This window comes from Ceratotherium simum, chromosome 16 (genome assembly GCF_057802395.1).
Source record: "Ceratotherium simum simum isolate JZ-2026a chromosome 16, ASM5780239v1, whole genome shotgun sequence".
NCBI classification, from domain to species: Eukaryota; Metazoa; Chordata; class Mammalia; order Perissodactyla; family Rhinocerotidae; genus Ceratotherium; species Ceratotherium simum.
Window position 1 is genome coordinate 6,976,112 of NC_141915.1, and position 23,889 is coordinate 7,000,000.

At 37.5% G+C, this 23,889-nt stretch overlaps 1 protein-coding gene across 3 annotated transcripts in view; it reads right to left on the reverse strand.

The window, feature by feature from the left end:
• Positions 1-23,889, reverse strand: part of MAP2K4 (mitogen-activated protein kinase kinase 4) — a 128,519-nt gene that overhangs the window by 87,248 nt on the left and 17,382 nt on the right. For all 3 annotated transcript variants that reach the window (XM_087440413.1, XM_087440412.1, XM_087440414.1), the window contains one exon: positions 5,684-5,786. In XM_087440413.1, the coding sequence (XP_087296539.1) occupies positions 5,684-5,786 (103 nt within the window). The remainder of the gene's footprint in view (positions 1-5,683; positions 5,787-23,889) is intronic.

Here is a 23,889-nt window from a genome sequence, read left to right on the forward strand (position 1 = left end):
TGGTAATGGTGGACACACAACAATGTGAATGTACTTAATGCCACTGAGCACTAAGTACTTAATACTTAATTTTACTTAGAAATGGTTAGGATGGTAAATTTTGTTATGTATATTTTGCAACAGTAAGAAAAAACAGTTTGCAGCAGTAAATCTAAACTAGCAAAAAATAAAAAGATTATTCCACAGAATTTAACACATTTGGCATTTTAAAATTTGGGGTATTAACTTGTACCTTTTAATATTTCTACCATTACTGCCATTTCGTGAAGGTAGTCCAACATAGAAATGTAGAAATTCCAAATTACTATGATTACATCAAAAAATTTCAGATATGGAAAAAAATTTTAAGGTCATGTAGACTAGTGGTATTCACATTTAGGAAGTGACCAGAGATGTCCTAGGGACTATATTGGGGAACGAGGGCAGACAAAACTACAAAGCCTTCTCCCACCTCACAAACACTTAGCCTACCTGGCTTGTGCATAAGATTTTATTTGAAGAAAGTAGCACAAAACTGGCTTAATACATACACATACACATACACACATACACACACACTCTCTCTCTCTGTCTTCTTATTCACTGCGTAAAATAATGAAAATCACTATTCTAATTGAATGCCTGAACTGAGATCAAAGATTAAGTGACCCACTCAAGGTCACAGAGATAGTGATGATGCTGGGATAGAAACCAGGACTCCAACATTAACTAAAACCATTAATCCAACATAGTAAAGTTTAAAGGATAAAGTTTCTACAATTTAACCAGCAGTAAGTACCTAGATAATTTATAATTGCTGTTCTACATTTTAAGATAAAGCTCTACTGAGTGGGCTCATCATAGAATTAAGAATACCAGTGACTAACTGGGGATTTGAAAACTATTTCCTAAATGTCCTATAACACAACTGAGCCTTTTTCTGCTCAAATGTAATAAAAATAAATGAGATCCTCTTGGTCTCAACAAAGAGATTCCCTTAAACTTAGAACATATGGTTCCAAAATGTTTAGCTTAAGCCCCAAAATGTATCTGTACTCATCATTATTTATTTCCAATGTTAGCTTTTAAGCTAGTGTTTCTTCTCATACAATTCTAATACGTTGTGAAGATAAAAGGGCTGTTCTTTCAGAATAACAACTGTATTTGGAGCATTCTAAACGATTCAGTACACTGAGAGCACTCACATTACTCAGCATGATGAAAGCAGAGAATATAACAGTAGAATATCTATTTCTGTTCATGTCACATTTATATAAAGAACATGATTTTAGCACAAGCCTGCCACATTTATCAGAATACCCCTGGGATATCAAAAAGACTTATAGTGCCTAGTATAATCCAATCCTGATGGAAATTTAGAAGGTAGCCACATGTTTTTCCTTTAGTTTTCCCTTGTACTCTCTAGTTTTACAGCTTACTCTTTCGTTTAAAAAGCCAAAGGGCAAAGTTGTAACATCTGTTACATGTAGGTAGTAGTTACAAGAGTCTCTATTATAATACTCATTTTGTATGTCTTGGAAATATTTATAATTTTAACCAATGATAATTAAAAACCAAGGTTTCCTGTCACATGAAAAGAATGTTTTTTTTTAAAAGAAAATAAACAATGAAGAAACTGAGAGATTTAAACAAATTTCTTAATGCCTGAAAGCAGACAAAAATGTATAGACAAAGCAAAACTAATCAATTCCAAGAGAAGGAACTCTGTAGTTTCAAAGACTTACCAGCCAACTGATGCAGGGCCTTGTTTAGATCCTGCTTCAAACTATAAAAAAGCTGACAAAGTAATCTGCTTATTTGATGATATTAAAGAATTATTTATTCTACCAGATGTAATAACGGTACTGATTATGTTTTTAAAAAGGCATCTTTGTCTTTTAGACAAATACATCCTGAAATATTTATAGATGGAATAATCTATCTGAGGCTTGGTTAAAACTAAGGAGGGTGGAGAAATAGATAAACACAATATTGGCCATATTAACTAATGAATCTGCTAAAGCTGATTGATAAATACATACAGATTCATCTACCACTCTCTAGTTCTGGATATTTTTGCCACTTTTCACAATAAGGAGTTTAAAAAACAGTAATAGAGAAAACTACCACCCATAACACATGGTGGGAGGCGAGCAGGCAGCAGAGACGAGAGTTAAATAATGGTCCCAACAAAACATTAGAGAGGATCCATAGTTGGAAAGTATGAGGGCCTAGAAACAGAGTTCATTAAAATTCTTTCTAGAAAAAAGGTCTCATTAGTTCCTCCTTTCCTCTCCACACTCCACTCAAAATGAAGAGAGCACGTCTCTAAAGAAAACAAACATCCTATGTGGAGAGAACTAGACCTCCTAGAGTGAATGTTGGCCCTACTCATTCTGGCATCTAGATTATTCCTGGCATAACAGCCAGCTCTCAAACACTCAGAAAAGTAAAGTCAAGCCCACCAGAGGTTGCAGTTGGTCTTTTAATTTTCTCATCCTCAACTATCAATGGAGAATCAAGAATTACAAGACACACGGAAAAAAACTAACACAAAGGAGAAAGACAAAAATAAAAGAAAAACTGACGCGAGGAAACAGATTACCTAAAAGATAGAAAAGAACTTTAAAATTTCAGATTTTACAACCATAAATTAAGAATAGGATACTAAGAAAAAGCCACAATCAACTTCTGGAAATTAAAATCAATTGCCAAAATAGAATATTGCAAAGAAAGGTCAAAAATAAAGGAAATCAAGAAAAAAAGAGATGGAAAATACGAAAGAAAAGTCAAAGACTCAGGGAATTCAGGAGATCCAACATCCAAATAACACACAGCAAGAAAGAAAAGGAAAAACATGAAGGAATCTATTCAAAAGAAAAGCAGCAGAAATTTCCTCAGAAACAGAGATAAACGAATTTTCAAACTAAAAGGGTTCATCCAGTGCACAGAAAGATGATTCAAGAATAAAGAAAAAATGCTAAAAGCTCCCAGAGAGATAGAAATAGGTAACTTATAAGTAACATCTCTGCTATGGTTAAATAGATCTATCTACACGTGATCCCCAAAACTTTCTTTGTCCTTACACTCACAGAATGCCACCCTCCCTTCCCTCCACCTATCCTTCTCTACCCATCTTTCAAAATCCAATTCAAATCTTGTTCCTTTGTGAAACTTTCCACCAAATTGCGTATCTAAAGTGATCTTACCGCCTCCTGACCATTTATTTGAAATTCCACCCGTATTACCTTGTGCCTTGCTTCTTCAATTGCTCTAGCGAACTGTCATTTCCTGGAATTTTATTTAAACTGTTGGTTCTCAGAAAATAAGGACGTTGTCTGAAATTTTTTCTAAATCTTCTACAGAATCCTGCTCCCAGGAGACATCAGATGCCCGATGGATGTGAAACTAGTTCCTGGAACATCTCAACTTCATTAGTTGCTTTTACTTCATCTTATCTTTCCCTAAATTCATGAAAAAATTTTATATTTACGTCTGTAACTAAAGTTCAAGGAAACTTGAGTTCAAAGAAATTTTAGAAGGAGAAAACACCTAAATGGCACAAAGGTATCTTTTCAAAACCCCCACAAACTGCAAGTTATATTTTTTAATCGCAAACTACTTATCCTAAACAGACCAGTAGCGGTTTTAGTGCCTCACAGTACAGAACTTAGAGGAAGAACACAAAGGATCCCTCATGGAAGGCGGTGGGGAGGTTGACGAGACACGCTGCCCTAAGTGACTGTCTCTGAGCAATACCAATGCTAGTACTTGCATATTCCTGATCCAGACAACAGACCAGTGCCATAATTAAATTCAAACAAAGTCTGGATCTAAAATCTTTCCACACCAGCATCAAATTCTAAAGACTCTATCATCAAGTAAAAATGCCTATTACTATGTCATCTCAAACTTTCAACACCTGCTAGGAAGAGACAGAGGATAAGAAACCTAGCTGGTTATAGGATTACTATTATGCAGGTGTTGTTAGGTGTTTTTTTAAAAAAAAAGAAAATCTGATCAACTCAAATTCTGGAAGGAAGTTTTTTTCACTGTGTTTACTGTTAAAAAAAAAAAAAAAGATTTTTGTCCATGAATTCCCTATATGTGAAGAAACTCTTAAGGGAAGAGAGTACAAATATGTGAATATTTTTCCAGTTCTAAATGTAACTCAGGTTATCTTTCTCTTTGTCCAAGGGACCTTTAAAAAAAAAAAAGACCTGTCAAGTTTGGCAATCACCACGTATCCATTCTTTCTTTGACTTCAAATATGTGGTTCAGCTAGCAACCAAGTTAATAGAAACAGACTACGTTCAAGAGTTAGTTTTGTACTAGCTTCCACGAGAAATTCTAGGAAATGAAGAAGCAGCTTCTTTTAAGAGGGTTTCCTTACTGCTGGAACTCTGACTAATTAAGAAGTACTGAGTTTCCTTCCTCAATATAGCCCCCGTTTGACGTTTCAGAGAAGGTAAAAAGGCTGGGACTCTAGGCTAAGCTCTGACAAGAAATCTCATTATTAACACCAGTCTAATAAAACTGACAGACACCAATCCCAGTCAAATAAACTGCTACTCCAGTTTTCCTTTAAAATATTTTTCATTCCCTTTAAGGTTACAGGTGAAAGCATAACAGTGTATACACACACACATACGTTGCTTCCTTCTAGACACTGCTGTTTTTAAAACAACAAAATATTTTCAGCATTCCTACTGCGAGACACTCTACCTGCCACCAATTTGTTACTGTTTGCAAATACAATGCATCAATCATCAAAAGAAAAGAAAATAGCAGTAGATATGCCTCTTTGGGAAGAAATAAATATATTTGTATTCTAGTAAGGTTTGCATACAAATTGTTGAGGAATTATTAAAAACTATAAAATAATGTATTCTGACAGCTTTTTTAACCATACCTTCCACCACTTGCCTTATAGTTCTCAACACCAGAACTAGGTGAAAATTATTTTTATGGACATGAGCACAAATGTAAAGCCCTGGCTTTGACCCTTCATGTTCACGTAGGTTTTGGGAGGAAGAAGACATTATTACTTAATACATCACTTCACTTCTATTCAATCAAATGTTTCTGTAAAATGTTATTCTGAAGATATTTTAAATTAACCAACAGATGTTTCTAATATTTTCAGTGAGATGCTACAATATCATTTCCATTTTTTAATAACAAACATTCAGGGAATAAATTCAAAAAATAATCACTGACCCCTGTATACTGACGTGTACATACCCTTTCAATTTCCTGTGACATGGAAATCTTACAGGAAATTTAGTTTCTCAAGAATGGGAATCTATTTTGTCACCTAGTAAGTGGGGATGATTTGTGCAGATGATGGGGGAGAGTGAAGTTTCCTAAACAACACTTACAATTTAACTGGAAATCCAGAAGGTAAGATATAAACAATATTCTCAGAGAGCTCAGTAAGACAGAAATTTAAAAGATATAAATGTATCTGGATCTTCAGCTCTTTTTTCCCTTCAAGTAAACTTTAAAAAGGAAAATTGTGTTTACCTACTTCAGACCACAGAATCAATAGCTTTCTATTTAAGCTCAAATAGTAATATTTCAAATGGCCCATAACATAATGGAAATACCAACCCCTCAACTTGAAAAAAAAAATCATAAAATACAGTAACTTTAAAACCTTTGCTTGAGTTGAGCCTTTCATTTGACAACCAGGAATACTCACATGTGTGGGTTTTGAACTCCTGTAGGATTGGGATTCAGAGTAAACCTTGCTGTAGATTTGAAAGGTGGATTTGCAAAATTCAACTTCAGTGCTTTGCGTTTACCTAAGAAATAACAAATAAAAAGTAAAAGTTTCAAGTACTATAAAACAGGTACTATTCTGAGGGCATACGAAATTCACACCAAAAGGCAGAAAAATTTGCTTTAACATGTAATTAATATAATATTTTGAAAGGCAACAAAGAACTTTTCAGAATTAAGAAAAAGTAAATAAAAATGATCTAAAGTTGTTACTAACCACGAATCACTCATTATGCTCCAATACAACAGAAAACTATGCTCAGTGCTTCCAGTTTATATTGTTCAGAGATGCTAACACTTTTGCAAATGAAAATACCACTATAAAAATCATTTACCTCTGCAGATATATTGAAAAATACTAAAATATTACTACCTTTCCAGCGTTACACTTTAATGCCTTGGTTTAATAAAAATCATTTTCCCTCAAATGTAATATAAACAATTGAGTAAAGAATCTAAAGCATTCTGCAACCATAACAGGCTAAAACACTCACACTATAGTCAACTTCAAGTTAATAACAGGTATTCTAAATAATCATTTATTTGGAGCAATTTCTTTGGGGTGGGGAGGAGGAAAATATCAATCTTTTATATTATACAAACAAAACATGCCCATTACAGAAAAGCCAGAAAATTCAGAAAAAATAAAGAAAACAAAAATGTACAAAATATTATATACATCCATAAAATACACAGGCTTTAAAAAAAATTTTATAAATACTTTTAAGTCCAATTATCCCAAAATAATCATTATCTATTGTAGACTATTTTCTATACATAGATACAGACATTATTTTTTTCTCTACAAGTAAAATCAGACTACAATACTTTTTGTAACATGCTTTACTCACTAACCGTATTTCCTTCTACAACAATAAATCTTATAAGATCATTTCTTTAGGATTCTACTATACGGAAACTTTGTAAGAGTTGGGTTTTTAAGCATTTGTAGCACACCTTGGTTTCATGCACATATTAAGGATACTTTTTCCAGCACTCACTCTTCAGAGTTTATTATACATATATCTACCTACTCAAACAACATCTCTGCAATCCAAACACTTTCCCACCTCGGTGGATGCAGAAGATCTATTAGAGGGCTCAGCCTGGTGCTTTCAATGAGGTGTGTAAGTTTGAGTGTGCCACACTAGCTGGACAGGACTGCAGGACAAGAGCACAGAGCTCCTGGCCGTGGCTCCTGATCAACTCTCAAGGACGGATCTTTCTTTCTACAGGTTAATGTGAATTCCCAAAACCAGACACGTCATCTCAGAAACAAGCATAGCACAATGTGAATTTTCCACATAACTTGCCCTTTCAGATATCAAACACTTATTTTAACATAATTTTTATTCGACAGCAAGTAAAGAAACGACATTCAAACTATACATGCAAAAGGTACTCTATGAAAAAAGGGCAAATTTGGCTGTATTAAAAGACAAACTCTGGTATCTTACCAACAAAAACTAAAAAATTAAAATGAAAACTTGGGAAAATCCTTACAATACAAAATCAGAAACTCTAACATATAAAGACATCACACAAATCAAGAAAAATACAAAAATTGGCAAAGGTATGAACAGTAAAGCAAAATTGAGAGAAAGTACGAAAGGCACTCACCAACACCAAAAACAGTTACAATTTTTGTTCATGTGAAATTGGCAAGGCTTAGAGGTTTTATTTTATGCATAAACATACATTTTTTTTTAAGGATAACGTGTTGATCAGAGTGACCAGGTAAAAGAATCACTAGTACAATACATTGCTGATGGAAAAGTAAACTGATTTAACTTTTCTAGTGAGAAGTTCAGCAATCGACAGAAAATTTTTAAACAAGTATGCTCTTTTACTGCTTAGAAATTAGTCTTTAGGAAATATTTAAAGGCAGAGGATTATTCCCAGACCTTGAAACTTAATGGAATTTGCCCTGTTGGATTTTGAAATCGCTTAGGACTGCTGACTCCATTCTTTCTTCATTTTTCTCTTTTTTTTGAATGGGAATCTCTCTAACTGTTATCCAATGCCTGAACCACCATTGTATTTTGGAAGCAGATAACTTGTCTTCTGGGTCCTGGGTCCACAGATGGAGAGGAATTTTGTGTCACGATGGATCATACTCACAGTCTCATCCATACCTGATTAACATGATTTGGATGATGAGATTCGGGACTGTTGAGATGATGATGTCTAGATGAGATCAGGATTTGAGCTGATGCTGTGGTGAGTTAAGACTTTTGGGGATGTTGGAGTAGGGTGAATGAATTTTGCATGTGGGGCAGACGTGAATATTTGGCCAAAAAGCAGACTATAGGGGACTCAATGGTGGCCTCCCAAAATACCAAGTCCTAATCCCTGGAACCTATGAATGTTACTCTATATGGCAAAGTTTCTAGAGATAAAATTAAGGATCTTTGCAATCATAAATTTGAATGAGCTCAATGCCCACAAACTCCCCAAATCAAAAGCTGAACACCACCTGTCATGTGGCATGTGTTTGAAAACACATGGTCCCTCATCCATGATCTCCATATGGGGAAAAACTGATAAAAGACTAGGATCAAATGTAGGACAATAACAGAACAAAGAATCATTGTGAAAACTATCCAAAGAAAAACACCAAAATTGGCCCTTGCTTCAAAAGCCCAATTTGAGGAGACAGTAGCCAACCTTTGCAGGCAAATAAAATATATCACTATAATTAAAATAAACTTTTCTTGGAAATAAATATTTATATATAATACACACACACGCATACACACAGAGATTCTTTTTCAACATTGCGTTCACATCTAAACAAAGATAAATTGAGGTCTTTAAAAGACATATACTGCATAAGTGAACAAGCACACAAGTGTAATGGAATGTGACTTAACTTACATAAATCAGACTGAAACACACTCTACACTTCAGAAACATCTGCAACTATCTTGAAAACTGTCCAAGTACATATTCTGGTCATTCACTAGCAAAATATACTAATTAATTCTATAAAAGTTCAAAGCCTCTCTAAGCAGAGATGACTCAGAGCCTAAAACTGGTGCCAACGGGAATGGGGCAAGATCAAGTTACATGGCCTGTTCTCAGTGGTCACCAAATGATGATCAGTTTAAGATGAATCATAAGGCAGTCTTAAGGAGAAGGAACACCTCAGAAAATCAATCAAAGGTGAGATTCAGGGAAAGGCAGAAAGCAGCAGCTTTTAGAATACTTTAGGGCCAGCCCCGTGGCTTAGCGGTTAAGTGCGCGCGCTCCGCTGCTGGCGGCCCGGGTTCGATCCCGGGCGCGCACCGACGCACCGCTTCTCCGGCCATGCTGAGGCCGCATCCCACATACAGCAACTAGAAGGATGTGCAGCTATGACATACAACTATCTACTGGGGCTTTGGGGGGAAAAAAATAAATAAATGAAATTATAAAAAAAAAAAGAATACTTTAGAGAGGCTGTTTCTGGCTATCTGTAGGCATGAGCCCCCCTTTTTTTTTTCTTTCTTTTTACCATCTCCTCCTCTCCCATTCACTTTCTCTAAGGAAGAACCTCTATTAGGACTGGTCCTTCTCATCTTTACTTCTCTTTCTCAAGGGCCCCCAAAAATACTAAGCCCTAAAGACAACCTGTCACCATGTATTCAGATATTTTTCATGAAAAGACTACAAACAAATGAGACATTAGATCAATACGGATTTCTTTTAAAAGCCTGCAACAACTTCCACAGGGAGAAAAGGGTACAAGCAAGGAAGTGATACTATAAATGGCCTGTGAAGATTTTAGAAAACTAACGGGGAATAAAATATTTACAACAGGGCTTAAAGTAATTGATCAAGAAAGATTATAATTTTGTGATTATAATTCCCCCTTTGGTGACACTGTCACCAAATAATCAATTCCTAACCAGTCAACAGAGATAAACAGAGCCTCCCCTTTATCTACAGCAGGATAGAAACCAGGCATGATCAAACACCTTTATTTATATGGAAGGAGTTTCCTTTGAGAGAAGATTGTATACTTAAAGCCTAAGTTCAGTGCCTGATACAGAAAACGCTTTCAAATGTCTATTGATCTGGGAATAAATTTGACATGGACAGCCCCAGACAACTCAAGTGTGGGTTAAATTAACCAGAATAAGTTCCCGTTGTCTGCAACCAAGAACCCTGACTGATAAGGAAAACTGTTATCTGTCGTCATGCCATCACATGTCCGAAGCACTGCTATGTCCTTTAAGGCAATACTGCCTCTCTCTTTTCAGGTCGTGGCTTACACAGAAAATGAGGACATTTGTTCAACACACTGGGAAGATCAGAATCATAGCTAGCCCAGAGGCTGGCCTAGGGGGTTCAGCCTCAGGCCCCACTCAGCCACTCCAAGAACTGAGGGGATCAACCTCTCTGATCAATCTCAATCACCCTTGAATTCAAAGCCCTGCCTTAAGAGAACACCCAGTTCTATTTAAACAACCTTTGCCACATCGTCTACATACAATTTCCTCCTCAGAGTTCTCTTGAGAGACGCATTCCAAAGCAAGAGATCTTCAAGCATATTCAGAATTACGATTCTGAAGAACAAGGATTTGTCTAAGCATATCCATACTCACTAAGGTCCAGGAATATCTTTTGCCCTAACTCTGACCACAGAGCAACTCACAGACTCACAGAATATTGAAGTTGGAAGGAAGACATCTTTCAGCTTTTCTTGGGCCTTAAGCAAGATGATAAAGAGCCCTGAATATTCTCCCTCCACCAACTTCCCAAGCAATACAAACCTTTAACATCATTTTCCACAATCAGCTAAGCTGACCCAAAAGTTGAGTTCCACCTTGGCCAAAGATCCCACCAAGGGCAGCAGAGAGTCCACCACTCCAATATGGAAGATGACCACTAGGTTATCTGCAATCTAAGTTACCAAAAGCATCTCTCCTTCAACCTTCCACAGATGAGGAAAAGATGTCATTTCCTCATTATTCATTAAGAAGCAACATTATTTACAGTTTCCAAAAACATCAAAACCTGTCTGTCCTCAGAGAGATACTTACTATGTTTACACTGGGTCCACCTTGTCACCCTCTCCCAAACTCCTCAAGCTTGTTCTCATCATTAAATTGTGAGCAATTTTCTGTTCTAAATGTTTAACTATCTTTATCTTTGAACTCCGCAAATCACCTGTAACAGGTAACTAGAACAAAATAGCAGTTCAACAAATATGTATTGAATTAGAATTATTAGATTTTTTAATCAACATTGCACTATCCTCTCATACAACCTAGTGGGCTTATTTTCTTTTATTATATCATATCAGAAAGCAAGCTTCTGTTACCCTTATGGTCAGAATCAGAGAACCAGAATCCTGCCACCAAACCTGTAAGACTGGAGACCATCTCTAAAATATGTCAGTCAATCCACCTATCTTCAACACCAGTGATTTCACCAAATTTGAAATAGTAATAGCAAAGTTCTTATTGTTGACGGCAATAAAGATCTCTGAAGGACCTGTAATAGCTGCATCTAGAGGATGGCTTTTTTGATATAATGCTAATGGATTACTGTGGGTTATGTGGTAGACTGTTACAAAAATAGCCACCAATGAATTACAGCTCCCTGTGTCCATACCTCTTTGCAATGTGACTTCAATGCTCCTCCCATCAACAGGTGGAGTCTCTCTCCCTACCTCTTGATTCTGGGCTGGCCTTGGGACTTGCTTTGACCAGAATATAGCTAACGGGATGTTGTATGACTTCCAAAGCTAAGCCTTATGAGGTATTGCAGCCTCCACTTTCACCCTCTTGGGAAGCTACCAAGTCTAAACGTAAGGCAGTTCAGTCTAGCTTCACTGATGATGAAAGGCCACATGGAGCGAGAGGTCCAGAAGTCCCAGCCATCCCAGCTGAGCTTAGTTCACCCCAATAGACCTACTAGCTGAATGCAAACACCTACTAGCGAGCTCAGGTGAGACCAGCAGAAGTACCACCCAGCTAACAAACAGAATCTGGAAAATTAAATACTTGCTCTTTTAAGCCATTACTCACAGGCCAAAGGAGCTAGGTAGGAATAATCAAAAAGCAATCAGAATCGGTCACTCTTAAGGAACCCCTACTACCACCACAGGGGATTTCCTAGAACCAAGCATAGGAAAAAGTGAGAACTTGAACTACAATGTAGAAGCCACTCATATAACACCTTCAAGAATACTGGTGATTGACCTGCAAGTGTTCGGAGCATCCCACTGGGGGTAGGGAAAAAGGACTGCCTTAAATTCTCAGTTCTCCCTTAGCTCTAATTCTTAGTACCTCATTTTCAAAACAAAAAGAGTATCCAGAATAACTTTTTTAATTATCTGTAATCACTGATTATGAAATGAGGAACACATAATTCCAAGTACGCAATTTTATATTCAAACAATTTCTGAAATGAGGAAATAAAGTGGAAGACAAGAACTTACTTTCATTCCCTTTTCTGCCTAAATTACTACAGTGACCAGTGTCCTAACTTATTTCACAAGCTCAAGAGAAGAAGAGAGGAAGGATGTTAGACTTGGAATTAGAAGAAACGGGCAACTTTGTCAGTTCTATCCTAGACTTGCAATCTCAGGCGTTTCAAGTACTAAATGAGCTACTATTAGCTAATATTATATTGCCCCTCTCCTCCAACCTTTGATACACAACAGTGAGCAATTTCCAAAAATTCATAAAATCTCACTTAGAACTTTGTACCCCCATCAATAAAATAAAACACCATTATTCTTCCATGCAGCTAAGCACTTTGGAAACTGGCTTGTTCTGAGTTTGTTTAAGAAACCAAGTAAATATGCCAACAGCCCCTATTAGCCCATTTTAACACTTTTGTGTGTAAAACGGATTTTTGGGAAGTCCAATATAATAATGTACGTAGCCATAGGTGAAGAAATATCACAATTATACACAAGCTATTGTACCAGGCAGTGGAGACAAAAAGATAGGTAAGGTAGCTGATCTATCTACAGACTGTTTTGTTTGGCATCCTGCCAAAACTAAAAAGGACTGTGGCAGGAGGAAGCTAAAGAGTAGAAATAGAGGGGAAAAACTCTTTTGAAGATGCTAAGTGATCACCACTGAAATACTGATAAAGAGGAAAACAGGGATTTTTCTGTGGTCCAGTAATTTACACAGCTATAAAACCAAGACAAAAACAGTCCCTTACTCGGCAAGCACTGCCGTGGGGAGGATTAATGTAACTTAAAAATGCAATGGCTGGTAAACAGTAGCTATGAAAAATGATAACTACTATATTAGTTATAAGTATTAAAACCTAATTGAAAAATTAACTGTTAAATTCTCCAAAAAAGAAAAAAACTGGAAAAAGTTTGTCTGATACGTTTTAAACCAACAAAACATATGAGCAAGAAAGAAAAGAAATTCAGCTTGCTCTGTAGATTTGTTTAAACTACTATCTCATAAAAACCCCATTCCTATCCAAATCCAGCAACCCAATGGTGTTAATTAGAAACTAGAAAAACCAATGTGGAGCGGTAGAGCCAGTTGACCTAGTTTTGAAACTATATACTCTTGAGCAAGAGTACACAGCTGGTATACTCTGCCTCAGTCCCACTCTTGCCAAATGGGATTAATACTACCTTCCTCAGATGGGCGTTGGGAGGAGTAAAGGTGTTACTATGTGTAACAGTAACGTCACTCATTTTTTCCCAGCGTTTATCATCAGTTACATCCAAGTGTATGATGGCGAGGTCCTGAACTAGGATGGTAGATCAGCAACACCAATGCTTCCTAAATGTGAAACATTTTCCTCATCTGACAAGCTTGGGCCTCAGAGGCTCCACTGCCAAAGAAAGAACCAAAATAATTCACTCTCACCTTTCCTGACCTCTGGCAGACGATTCACAGTCCTCTCCTTGGGTAGAAAGGTTTTTTTAACCTGAAATATCAGGGACTCTGTTATTCCTCTATCAGTTCCTGAAGGGGTACTGCTTTGACACAAATGCATAACAGCTTCTAGTAGATTCTTACTGGACTCCACACAAAGGCAAAAGAAGCATTTTACTTGTTGTAGACTGCACGTTACTATGAGGCCCTTGTTTGGTTAACGAAAGTCTTCGGGGAGAGTCTGAAGGCTTAAAAGCCCCAAACTCACTCCCAAGTTGATCATCCAACAAGGAAAAAAAAACTTTAAACTCATTTTCTATCACAGTTAAAATAGGGAGTTTATTAAGTTTCATGGAATGAAGCTCATAATACGCCCTGAAATCCTTCCAAACCTAATAGCAGAAACTCATAATTGATTCTTCCTTCTCTGATTCAGCTAACCATCAACTCTCACATTGATTATACGAGCCCCTCTATGATCACCAGTAATTTTACCTCAGTTATGCACAATGTCATTATTACGGGTTTCTATAGGTAGCCACACCTTTGAGCTAGCAATTAATTAAAGCCAATAACAGCATCACTTTTGATCAGACTGAGCCAGATGTCTACTACCAGCAAACAAATATAATTCCTCATCCTAAACTGGCCAAGTCCTGATTAGTCTAAATTCCTCAAAAGCACCCAGGGAGCTGGCTAATTCAGGAAGACTCTACTGGGATTACCAACACAGCACAAATGTCAAGGCTTTATTGAAATACATGGGATTTGAGATGCCTGCCCACACAGTCATGCAGACGGAACCAAACAGATTCTGCTGAGCAGAATCTTGGTTTTCGATCTCCGTGGTCCCAAGTTCTCCTGTGAGATCCCCAGCTTCACTGAGGAGCAAAAAGAAAATACTGAACTACATAGCGCCAGCTGAAGTCACTACCTTCTGAAATGACAAACGGGGGGGGGGGGGCTTATCTAATCCATATGACAGCAAATATCCCAATTAGAAAATAAACAAAGCACACAAACAGCTAATTAACAAAAGACTACAAATAGAATACAAATAAATCATTAAAATGAAAAAATCATCAAATTATAAAATTCTTCTAGTTATGTAAAAAATTAAAATTCCGTTTTTGCCTTTAATACCACACATAAATAAAAAGAATCCTAATATCTATGTTAAAAAGGGTATGAAGAAGTCTCTTCAGAACTTATCACAGCTGTACTTTTACATCTATTTGTGGTTATTTGATGTCTACCTTCCCCACCACACCCTAAGCTCCAGGAAGGCAGAAATTCTATTTCTCATGCACCTCAATGCCTAGAATTACATCTGACACATAAATCCTTAACATATGTTCAGTAAACAAACGAACACAGACAAATGAATGAACAAACAAATTACTGCTGTGAACATAAATTGGTCCACTTTCTAGAGGGCAATATTTAGCAAACATCTCAAAATATCCTTACAATTAACCCAATAACTCCATTTCTAAGAATTTATCCTTTAGGAAGTTAAAGATTATGCAAAGAAAGTTATTAAAAGCAGTGATATTTATGTTATATTAGTTGCAAAAATTATGGCACATCCATAACTGGAATACTACACTGCCACCCAAAAAAACACACATAAAAGACTACTGACATCAGAAAATGTTAATTACAGTTCGGGCTTTTTAAAATCAGGCCCTGTGTCTAATAAATTATCATTTTAGTAAAGCACATGTGCTTATGATAATTTATAATACACACAGGTCATTCTCCAAAATATCACTGGTGATTAATTCAAGGTGCTATAATTATAGGTGATTTTTTTCTCTTTCTACTTTTCTGTGTTTCAGTGTTTCTACACTAAGCACTTATTGTTTCTGTTTTAATTATAATCTCCTTGCTACTCACACTAGAGCTTTCTAAAAGGGACCAATCTGTTCTCTAAACCCAATCTTACTGAGGTCTAGAGAACAAGTAAAAACATGGCCTTAAAAAATACAAATATAGGCACTTTCACATACCGCTAATACAACCTGGACATTTCCATACCCCTATAATCTCGGAATATTTCACAAACGATATCTTTTAAGGTTTTTCAAGGTATATGTATCAGCTACATTTAACAATAACTTAATCTCCAGCAAAATAGGAAAAGCTTATCCAACACAATCCCCCCCACAATTCCATGCTCCAATGATTCTCCAAGCACAGCCTCCATGGGAATCTAAAAGACCTAGAATTCCAGGTACACACCCACCTTGAGAAGGTTCCAAATGGATACCCAAAAGGTGTCAGCCATTACTGTCACACATCTCCACCCCCAGTTTAGGCAAGAGTGAGGAAGCATGTGCTAATTCTCTGAGTTCTTCATGTGTCCCCAGCATCCTTCACAATCCTTAATAAGAAAGGCCTAACCTGCTACACATTTGCACTAAATCCATTCACACAGAAGCACTATTGCTATACCTGGTGCTGAGAGCTCTAGCTGGGAAGGGGGAATGTTTATAGCCCAGGAAGTTGGTAAAGGTACTCAACACCTTGTCCAGGTGCTCAGAACACTTTAAATCCATGTAATGCCTAAAACTTGGCCAAATCCACAGGGCATTGATGTTCTTAAGCCCCAAATTTGTGAACATATCAATAGGGGCCCCATGGAGACAAGTGAGACAAAAAACTGGTGTTAACCAATTCCAACAAAACTTTCTATGCAGAATGGTCAAAGTGATCCCATCTTCTGTGATGTGTAGGCCATACGGTGACATCTGCCTCCCAATCAGACCCCTCACCATTCTAATTAAGCTCCTCATCAGCTCCCCAAAGTTTTAAGTTAAAGTCGCACCAATAACAAGATACTAGGATTTCTGGAAAACAATCCACATAACTGACTTAAACTTCTTGATAGCCATCTTTCTAGTGGGACAAAGCACATAATACACATACTTATGAAAACTGTGTCACGGAAAGTCACAAGGCTTGTTCCGGTTTTCATCAATACCCCAGAGCCCACGCAGCGGCTTACAGTTGACCTCCCTGTTGAGGCAGAGGCACACAGCACACAGCATATATTCTCAGAACAGCTTCCTTGGACTCTAGCAAGGAACCAAAGTGCCCACTGGTCTTAGGTCATGTTTATTTTTCCTTCTTGGTAAACCTCACAACATCCTATCATTGCTATTTTAACCTTCCCCCACCCATAAAGGATATAAGCACATGAACTATATTTTCTAACTATACCATCAGTATTTTCTCATTCAGTGTGTCAAACCTTTTTTCTATGTGCCATGATGTGAAGAAAAGAACATCTGTACCACACAATGAAGGAAAAACAAGTCTGTTCTTGGCTAAAGGCCAATGACTTAGCGCTCTAGTGAGTTGCTTCAGGCCACAGGGCTAAGAGATCTATATTTCGGCTGCAGATAATGTATTCAAAGCAGCACCCAAACTGAGGAGCTACTCAAACAACCAGATCTGACTTCTCCTTCTTGAAGAGTTTACTTAGAATAATATTATTAACCACACAACAAAGCCAAATTTTTGTCAAACATTAATTTCTTCCCTTATCTGCCCAAAACACCAGTCAGGATTCCCACCAGTCATAAATTATTATATATGTAATGATATGTATGTAATATGTAGATAAATATATAAGTAATTACATATTACTAATCTCTTCCAGACTCAATTCTATATGAACTTCATTAGCAAGTAGATTAGGATAAAGAAAGTTGTAAAATACATGCAATTTAGCATTATAGCAAAGGAACTCTTTTGGTCCTAAGGGATAGGTCATGTTGATCCTTCTTTACTACAAAAAATCAACCACCCACTGGCCAAAATGATATTAGGTACCCACTCTTCTTTCCAGGTAACTGTAGATCAGCCCTCCATAGCTCTGAAACCTTACAGATTCAAAGCTATGGGTCTATTGTGTGCAAGGTAATTTTGCTACAGACAGTGTCTGTAAGTGATAGAGAAGTGTCTTTTGTTACTCATAACAAGCCCCTTTCAACCATATCTGAGCTTATGCTAATGAGGTTGGAGGGGGCACGACGACGAGGACAACCTACATAACTTCAGGATGGGAGCTGGTCTCCAGAAAACCCAATCAACTGATTAGAGGGTTACAACTTCCAGCCCCACTTAACCTCCATGGAAGGGAGAGGGGCTGGACGTTGAATTCAATCACCAATGGCCAATGATCTAATCAATCATGCCTACATGACAAAGCCTCCATAAAAACCCCTAACAATGAGTTTGGGGAGCTTCTTGGTTGGTAAATACATCAAAGTGCCAGGAGGATGATGTACCCAGAGAAGGCATGGAAGCCCTGCACAGTCTCTCTCTCCATACCATGCCCTGTGCATCTCTTCCATTTGGCTGTTCCTGAGTTCCATCTTTTCGAATAAACTGGTAAATGTACGCAAAGTATTTTTTTGTGTTCTGTGAGCCATTCTAGCAAATAATTGAAACTGGAGTGGGGGAGGGTCTCAAGGGAACCCTCTAATTTGTAGTCTGTCAAGCAGAAGTGTGGGTAGCCTGGGCACCCCATCTGCAGCTGGATCTAAAGTGGGGGCAGTTTTGTGGGGCTGAACCCTTCAACTTGGGAGATGTGACGCTAACTCCAGTAGATAGCCTCAGAATTGAAGTGAATTGTTGGACACCCAGTTGGTGTCAGAGAATTGGAGAATTGCCTGGTGTCAGAAAACACCTCAGTGTCAAAATTTGAAACACTGAAAAGTGAGGAATATTAAGATTTCCTAAAGGCAACAAAAGTCAGTTTCAAAAAATAAATCTTTTCTTATTTCCATTAATACCTGTAATTGATGTTTTATGCTATCCAAATCTATAAGCAAGCCTAAAAAGAGGTGAAATACATTCCAATCCAATTAGAGATAAAGTGGGAAGATACAGTTTATGAATATATTTTTTCTCTATCATATACCAACAGTTGATTTATAAATTGATATGGTAAAACATTATCAAGGATTATCAAGCCAAAAGTCCTTCAAATACCTTGGCAGACTCCTGATTTCACGCAGGTCTTCTTAGAGCAAAGAATGAACACACATGACCACATTATACTAGCTCAGGAAAATCAGACAGGGGGTCTTATTTACTTCTTTTCCTTTCTATTTGGCTCCACAATGGATCACAGTTAACTATTTACTCCAGGCTCCAGGGAACACTTGACTCCCTTACCCTATTTTGCCCAATTAGCTTATCCCCAAAGCAAAAAATCCACACCACCATAAAAACTTCACCTGTAATAACCCTGCTTTTCACCATGGCCTTAGGAATCCAGAAAGACAAAAGAGGGAATCAATTGTGTTTATATACATAATTTTCCATATATTTTAATTCAATTAAGATACTTTGGAAAGCCTTCAGGTAACCTTTTACCACTAAATGGCATCTTTAAATGACAATAAGGCTAAATTTTACTGACCATTTGTATTGATGGTTGAAGACAACCTACACTCAAACAGGTGAGCTACTTACTTCTGTGAGGCAGTGGAATACAAGCGTTTTCCCGTTAGCTTACTCTACCTAAAGCAGAAGTAAATCTTTACTTCAAAGATGACTTCCCCGAGGCCGGCCCTGGGGCATATCGGTTAAGTGCGGTGCTCCACTGCTGGCGGCCTGGGTTCGAATCCCGGGCTTGCACTAATGCACCATCGTCAGGCCATGCTGTGGCAGCGTCCCACATAAAGTGGAGGAAGATGGGCATGGATGTTAGCCCAGGGCCAGTTTTCCTCAGCAAAAAGAGGAGGATTGGCATGGATGTTAGCTCAGGGCTGATATTCCTCACACACACACAAAAAAAGGCGACTTCCCTGATTCTAAAACACCATCAATAGATTAGCAATATTTAATAACTGCAGAGGAGGGTAAAAAAAAAAAAATCACACTATACAATTTTTGACTAGTCATCAACAGCATACTCCATTTATCTATCTAAGAACCCCTTTCTTCTTCAGGAACACAGTCAACATTTGAACATAAGCATTCTTCACAGTCAGAACCTAAACATTCATCTGGATGACTTTTGACCACTGGAAATTAGATAGAGCACTCCAGTGACTCAGTGCTTTTCATAACAGCACCTGGCATATCACAGGAACTCAAATACTTCTTGAATAAATGAATAATTCAAGCTCAAGTTTTTAATTTAACACCTTTAGGACAAAATAGTTTCAGATATCTCACTTGGGGATTTTATCTGTATCTCCTGATAGATCTAATTTGTTGCTCTTCATTTTTTTCTCATTAATCAAAATATGTATAACTAGAAGTTAAGTAGGTTCTCTGAAAAAGTTAGCTAGAAGCTTTAACTAGAGAAATGCTCCTGACAGAACTTCCTGACACATGAATCAGTCAGCCATCTTTTGGCTTTAAAAAAAGATATCTGAGGGTCCGGCCCAGTGGCATAGTGGTTGAGTTCGCACGCTATGCTTCAGCGGCCCGGGCTTCACAGGTTCAGATCCCAGGCACGGACCTACACACTGCTCGTCAAGCCACACTGTGGTGGCATCCTGCATGCAAATGGAGGTGGACTAGCATGGATGTTGGCTCAGGGACGATCTGCTTCACACACACAAAAAGATATGTGACATTTTTAACTGCCTTGAGTTGCATGACGTGACAACTTTTGTATACTCAACTGATTTTTTCCATTTCAGTGCTGAATTACACTATGTATCCTTTTAAAGAAATTTTAAGTAATAATTTGATCCAATTTTAAATTCAAATCCAACTGTGTTACTACCAAAGCAAATAACAGAGGTGGAAAAGTAATAAGCATCTTCTACACAAAGCTAATATTATAAGTATATGTATAAGCAATAACTATGGCACTAATATACTCCCCTTCTGAACAGCTTCTTTGGATCCCACTGAATAATACCTTCCAATTTAAAAAACATTAAGATGTAACACTTCCATTTCTTAGTGGACACAATTAAGCACTATTTGTTGTCCACAAATGTATTCTACAAACTGAGGTTTTCAAAAGGTTAGAATAAAGTAAGATTAATCAAGAGAGTAAATGGCACTCAGAGAGGACATGTAGCATCCTATCTACTTCCTGAATACAGTATATGTAAGGATCCTCACTGAAATTTCTCTAATTTGTTATTTACAAATTGTGTAAGATAAATCAGTTTTAGAACATCATGAAGGAGAGACTTTAATAATTTAGTTACAAGACAGGTGACTGAACAGGAACAGCACAAAAGGAAAGCTGGTTGAGAAACTGTTACTACTGAGGGGTGAATAATGGCACCTGTGGGACAAGAATTACAGGTCACTGAAAAGGTCACTGCCAACTGCAATACAGGTAGTTCACCAGGTTTCTCACATCCTGATGAGAACTCTTATTTACTTCCATTCTCACCAAATGGCCTTTCAATGGCTAATTCTGGTTCCCCAGTACTGAGAATGCAATGCCCAAAAACTGCATATAAATTAACAAACAAAGCTGGACTCTGGTTTGGGATTCATCTTAATTTGGCAGAACTGGTCTCACATACCCATCAGTTTTTCAACTTCACCAAAAAATGTCAAAAATTATAATTTGACATGGTTTTTGATTATCTTCAGAGATTAAGAGATTCTACGAAGTTACAAAGAACCCTGATTAATGAATAGGTCAACTCATATCTCAGGGTATGAAGCATAGATAGATGTCCATTTTTAATTCTCTCAAAGTACAGAAAAGCACAATAAATGTTTGTGTATATGTGTGTGCATATATACACATACTTGCATATCCATCAACGCCGGCAGTCAAGTCAGAGATGACTAATGCTTAACTCTCTAATTTGCATTCGATGGTACGCCCCAAACACAAACTTTGTTTTTTGGCTGACTACAGCTACTATTTGGAGAACCTAAAAAAGTTTGGAAACACGAGTTAACCAGTCCCTAAAGAAATAATTTAGACAAAAATCATTGATGGTGGCCAAAACCACCACATGAAAGACTGAAGGGGAACTTTATCCTATATGAATCACACTGACAGCATCTAAACCCACTGATCAATCTCAACAAGAGCTATAACCAGAAATCATACCCCTCCTGATGTGATGCAACAAGAAACACCCCGCACCACCTATGAAGTGTTCTTGCCAAAAATGTGAATTTCTGTGTGATCAAGCCTCTACATCTAACCACCAATTAACAGGAAATACAGGGCAAAGCGGAACATGTGAAACACTAATTACTAAAAGGATGTAATCAGCCAAATCCAAAATGTGCCAAATGCTACAAAATACATGACCCAATGTTTTCAATGAATAAATGGCAAGAAAAAAAGGAGAGAAAAGGGAACTATTAAAGATTCAAAGAAACTTATGGGACATATCAACCAAACACAATACATGTGTGAACCTTGTTGAAATCTCAACTTAAACAAATCAACTGTAAATGAGGCATTCGTAAGGCATTTGAGGAAATCTGGACACTGAGTGGCTATCTGATAATACTGTTTTGTTTATTTAACAAAATGATAATGTTACTCTGTATGATAATAACACTGAGGTTATGTATTTTAAGAGTCCTTATCACTTAGAAGGCATGTGACTGACCTATATGTGGATGAAATAATGATAATCAGAATTAGCTTTAAGATATTTAAGTAGAGATAGGTGGAAGCAGGAGGAACAAATGAAATAATTATATGCTGATAACTGTTGATGCTATGTAGTGGGTACATGGGGCTTTATTACACACTATTCTATTTTTGTATATATTTGAAAACTGCTATCATTAAAAGTTTTTCAAAATTAAATAATGTTCTTTCTTCCACCTCTAACTAAAAGAAAGTGAGAGGGACACCAATCTTTTGCTGAAAGCATCAACTCGTTGTTAAGACACCCTGTATACAAATCTGTCCTCACGCAGTGCATGGCTGTGCCACCTCATTCATTGACTCCCAAGTCTCCTGACCTACTCATCTTGGTCAGCTGTTCCCCAGACACGCAAGGCCTTTGAGAATCCCGGAGCAATTCATTCTCCGCATCTGTCTGGGCCAGAATAACTTCTGTTTTTTCACTAAAGATTTTTTCCCTCGTGGTAGCTCTCCTATGTCCCCAGCTTCAGAACCACAAGAAAGAATCTTTCCAGGGAATGTTCAGTCAGGCTTATTAGACAACACTACGAAACTCGCTGGAGCAGGAAGATCAGAAATGACATGAACGGTAAGTCCAGATCTCGTGACCATTCACAAGAGAAGACCCCTCCAAAGGTCTGGTTTAGAAAATCATTCCTCGGTGCCAGCCCCGTGGCATAGAGGTTAAGTGCGCACGCTCCGCTGCTGGCGGCCCGGGTTCGGATCCCGGATGCGTACTGATGCACCATCGTCAGGCCATGCTGTGGCAGCATCCCACATAAAGTGGAGGAAGATGGGCACGGATGTTAGCTCAGGGCCGGTCTTCCTCAGCAAAAAAAACAGAAGGATTGGCATGGATGTTAGCTCAGGGCTGATCTTCCTCACAAAAAAAGAAAAAAAGAAAAAGAAAATCATTCCTATAAGCACCCACACTGCTTTCTTTCAAGAATCAATAGGGCCGGCCCTGTGGCTTGGTGGTTAAGTGCGCACGCTGCGATGCTGGCGGCCCGGGTTCAGATCCCGGGTGCGCATCGAGGCACCGCTTCTCCGTCCATCCTGAGGCCGAGTCCCACATACAGCAACTAGAAGGATGTGCAGCTATGACATACAACTATCTACTGGGGCTTTGGGGGGAAAAAAATAAAATAAATAAAATCTTTAAAAAAAAAAAAGAATCAATAAAACACTATGGTTTTTAGCATGTAATCTGTGACCAGACCAAGATCACACAGTTCTGCCACTCATCAGCTGTCTTACCTTGGAAAATTTACTTAACCTTTCTGTGCTTTTGTTGCCTCATCTATAATAATTATTATACCTACTTCATAAGGCTGCTGTAAGAATTAAAGGAGTAAAGTACTTAAATATATATCTATATATATAGTGCTTAGAACAGGTTGAGCACACAGTAAATAAGAGTTATCTATCATTGTTTCTACAGCATAGTCTGTCTCTACATGTTCAATCTCTCAAAGAACATAATCTTCTTCAGGGTAGACTCTAGATTTAACTCATCTTTAAAGACCACAGTGTTACCATTAGTTGTGTACATATATTTGTTAAATGTTACATTTGTGCCTCTGTTTATTTAACCTTATAAGGGGTTCTCTAAAAGGGAGGGAATATGCTTGGATACACTTGATTTTCATTTCTGATTAATGTTCACTTAATTCTACCTAA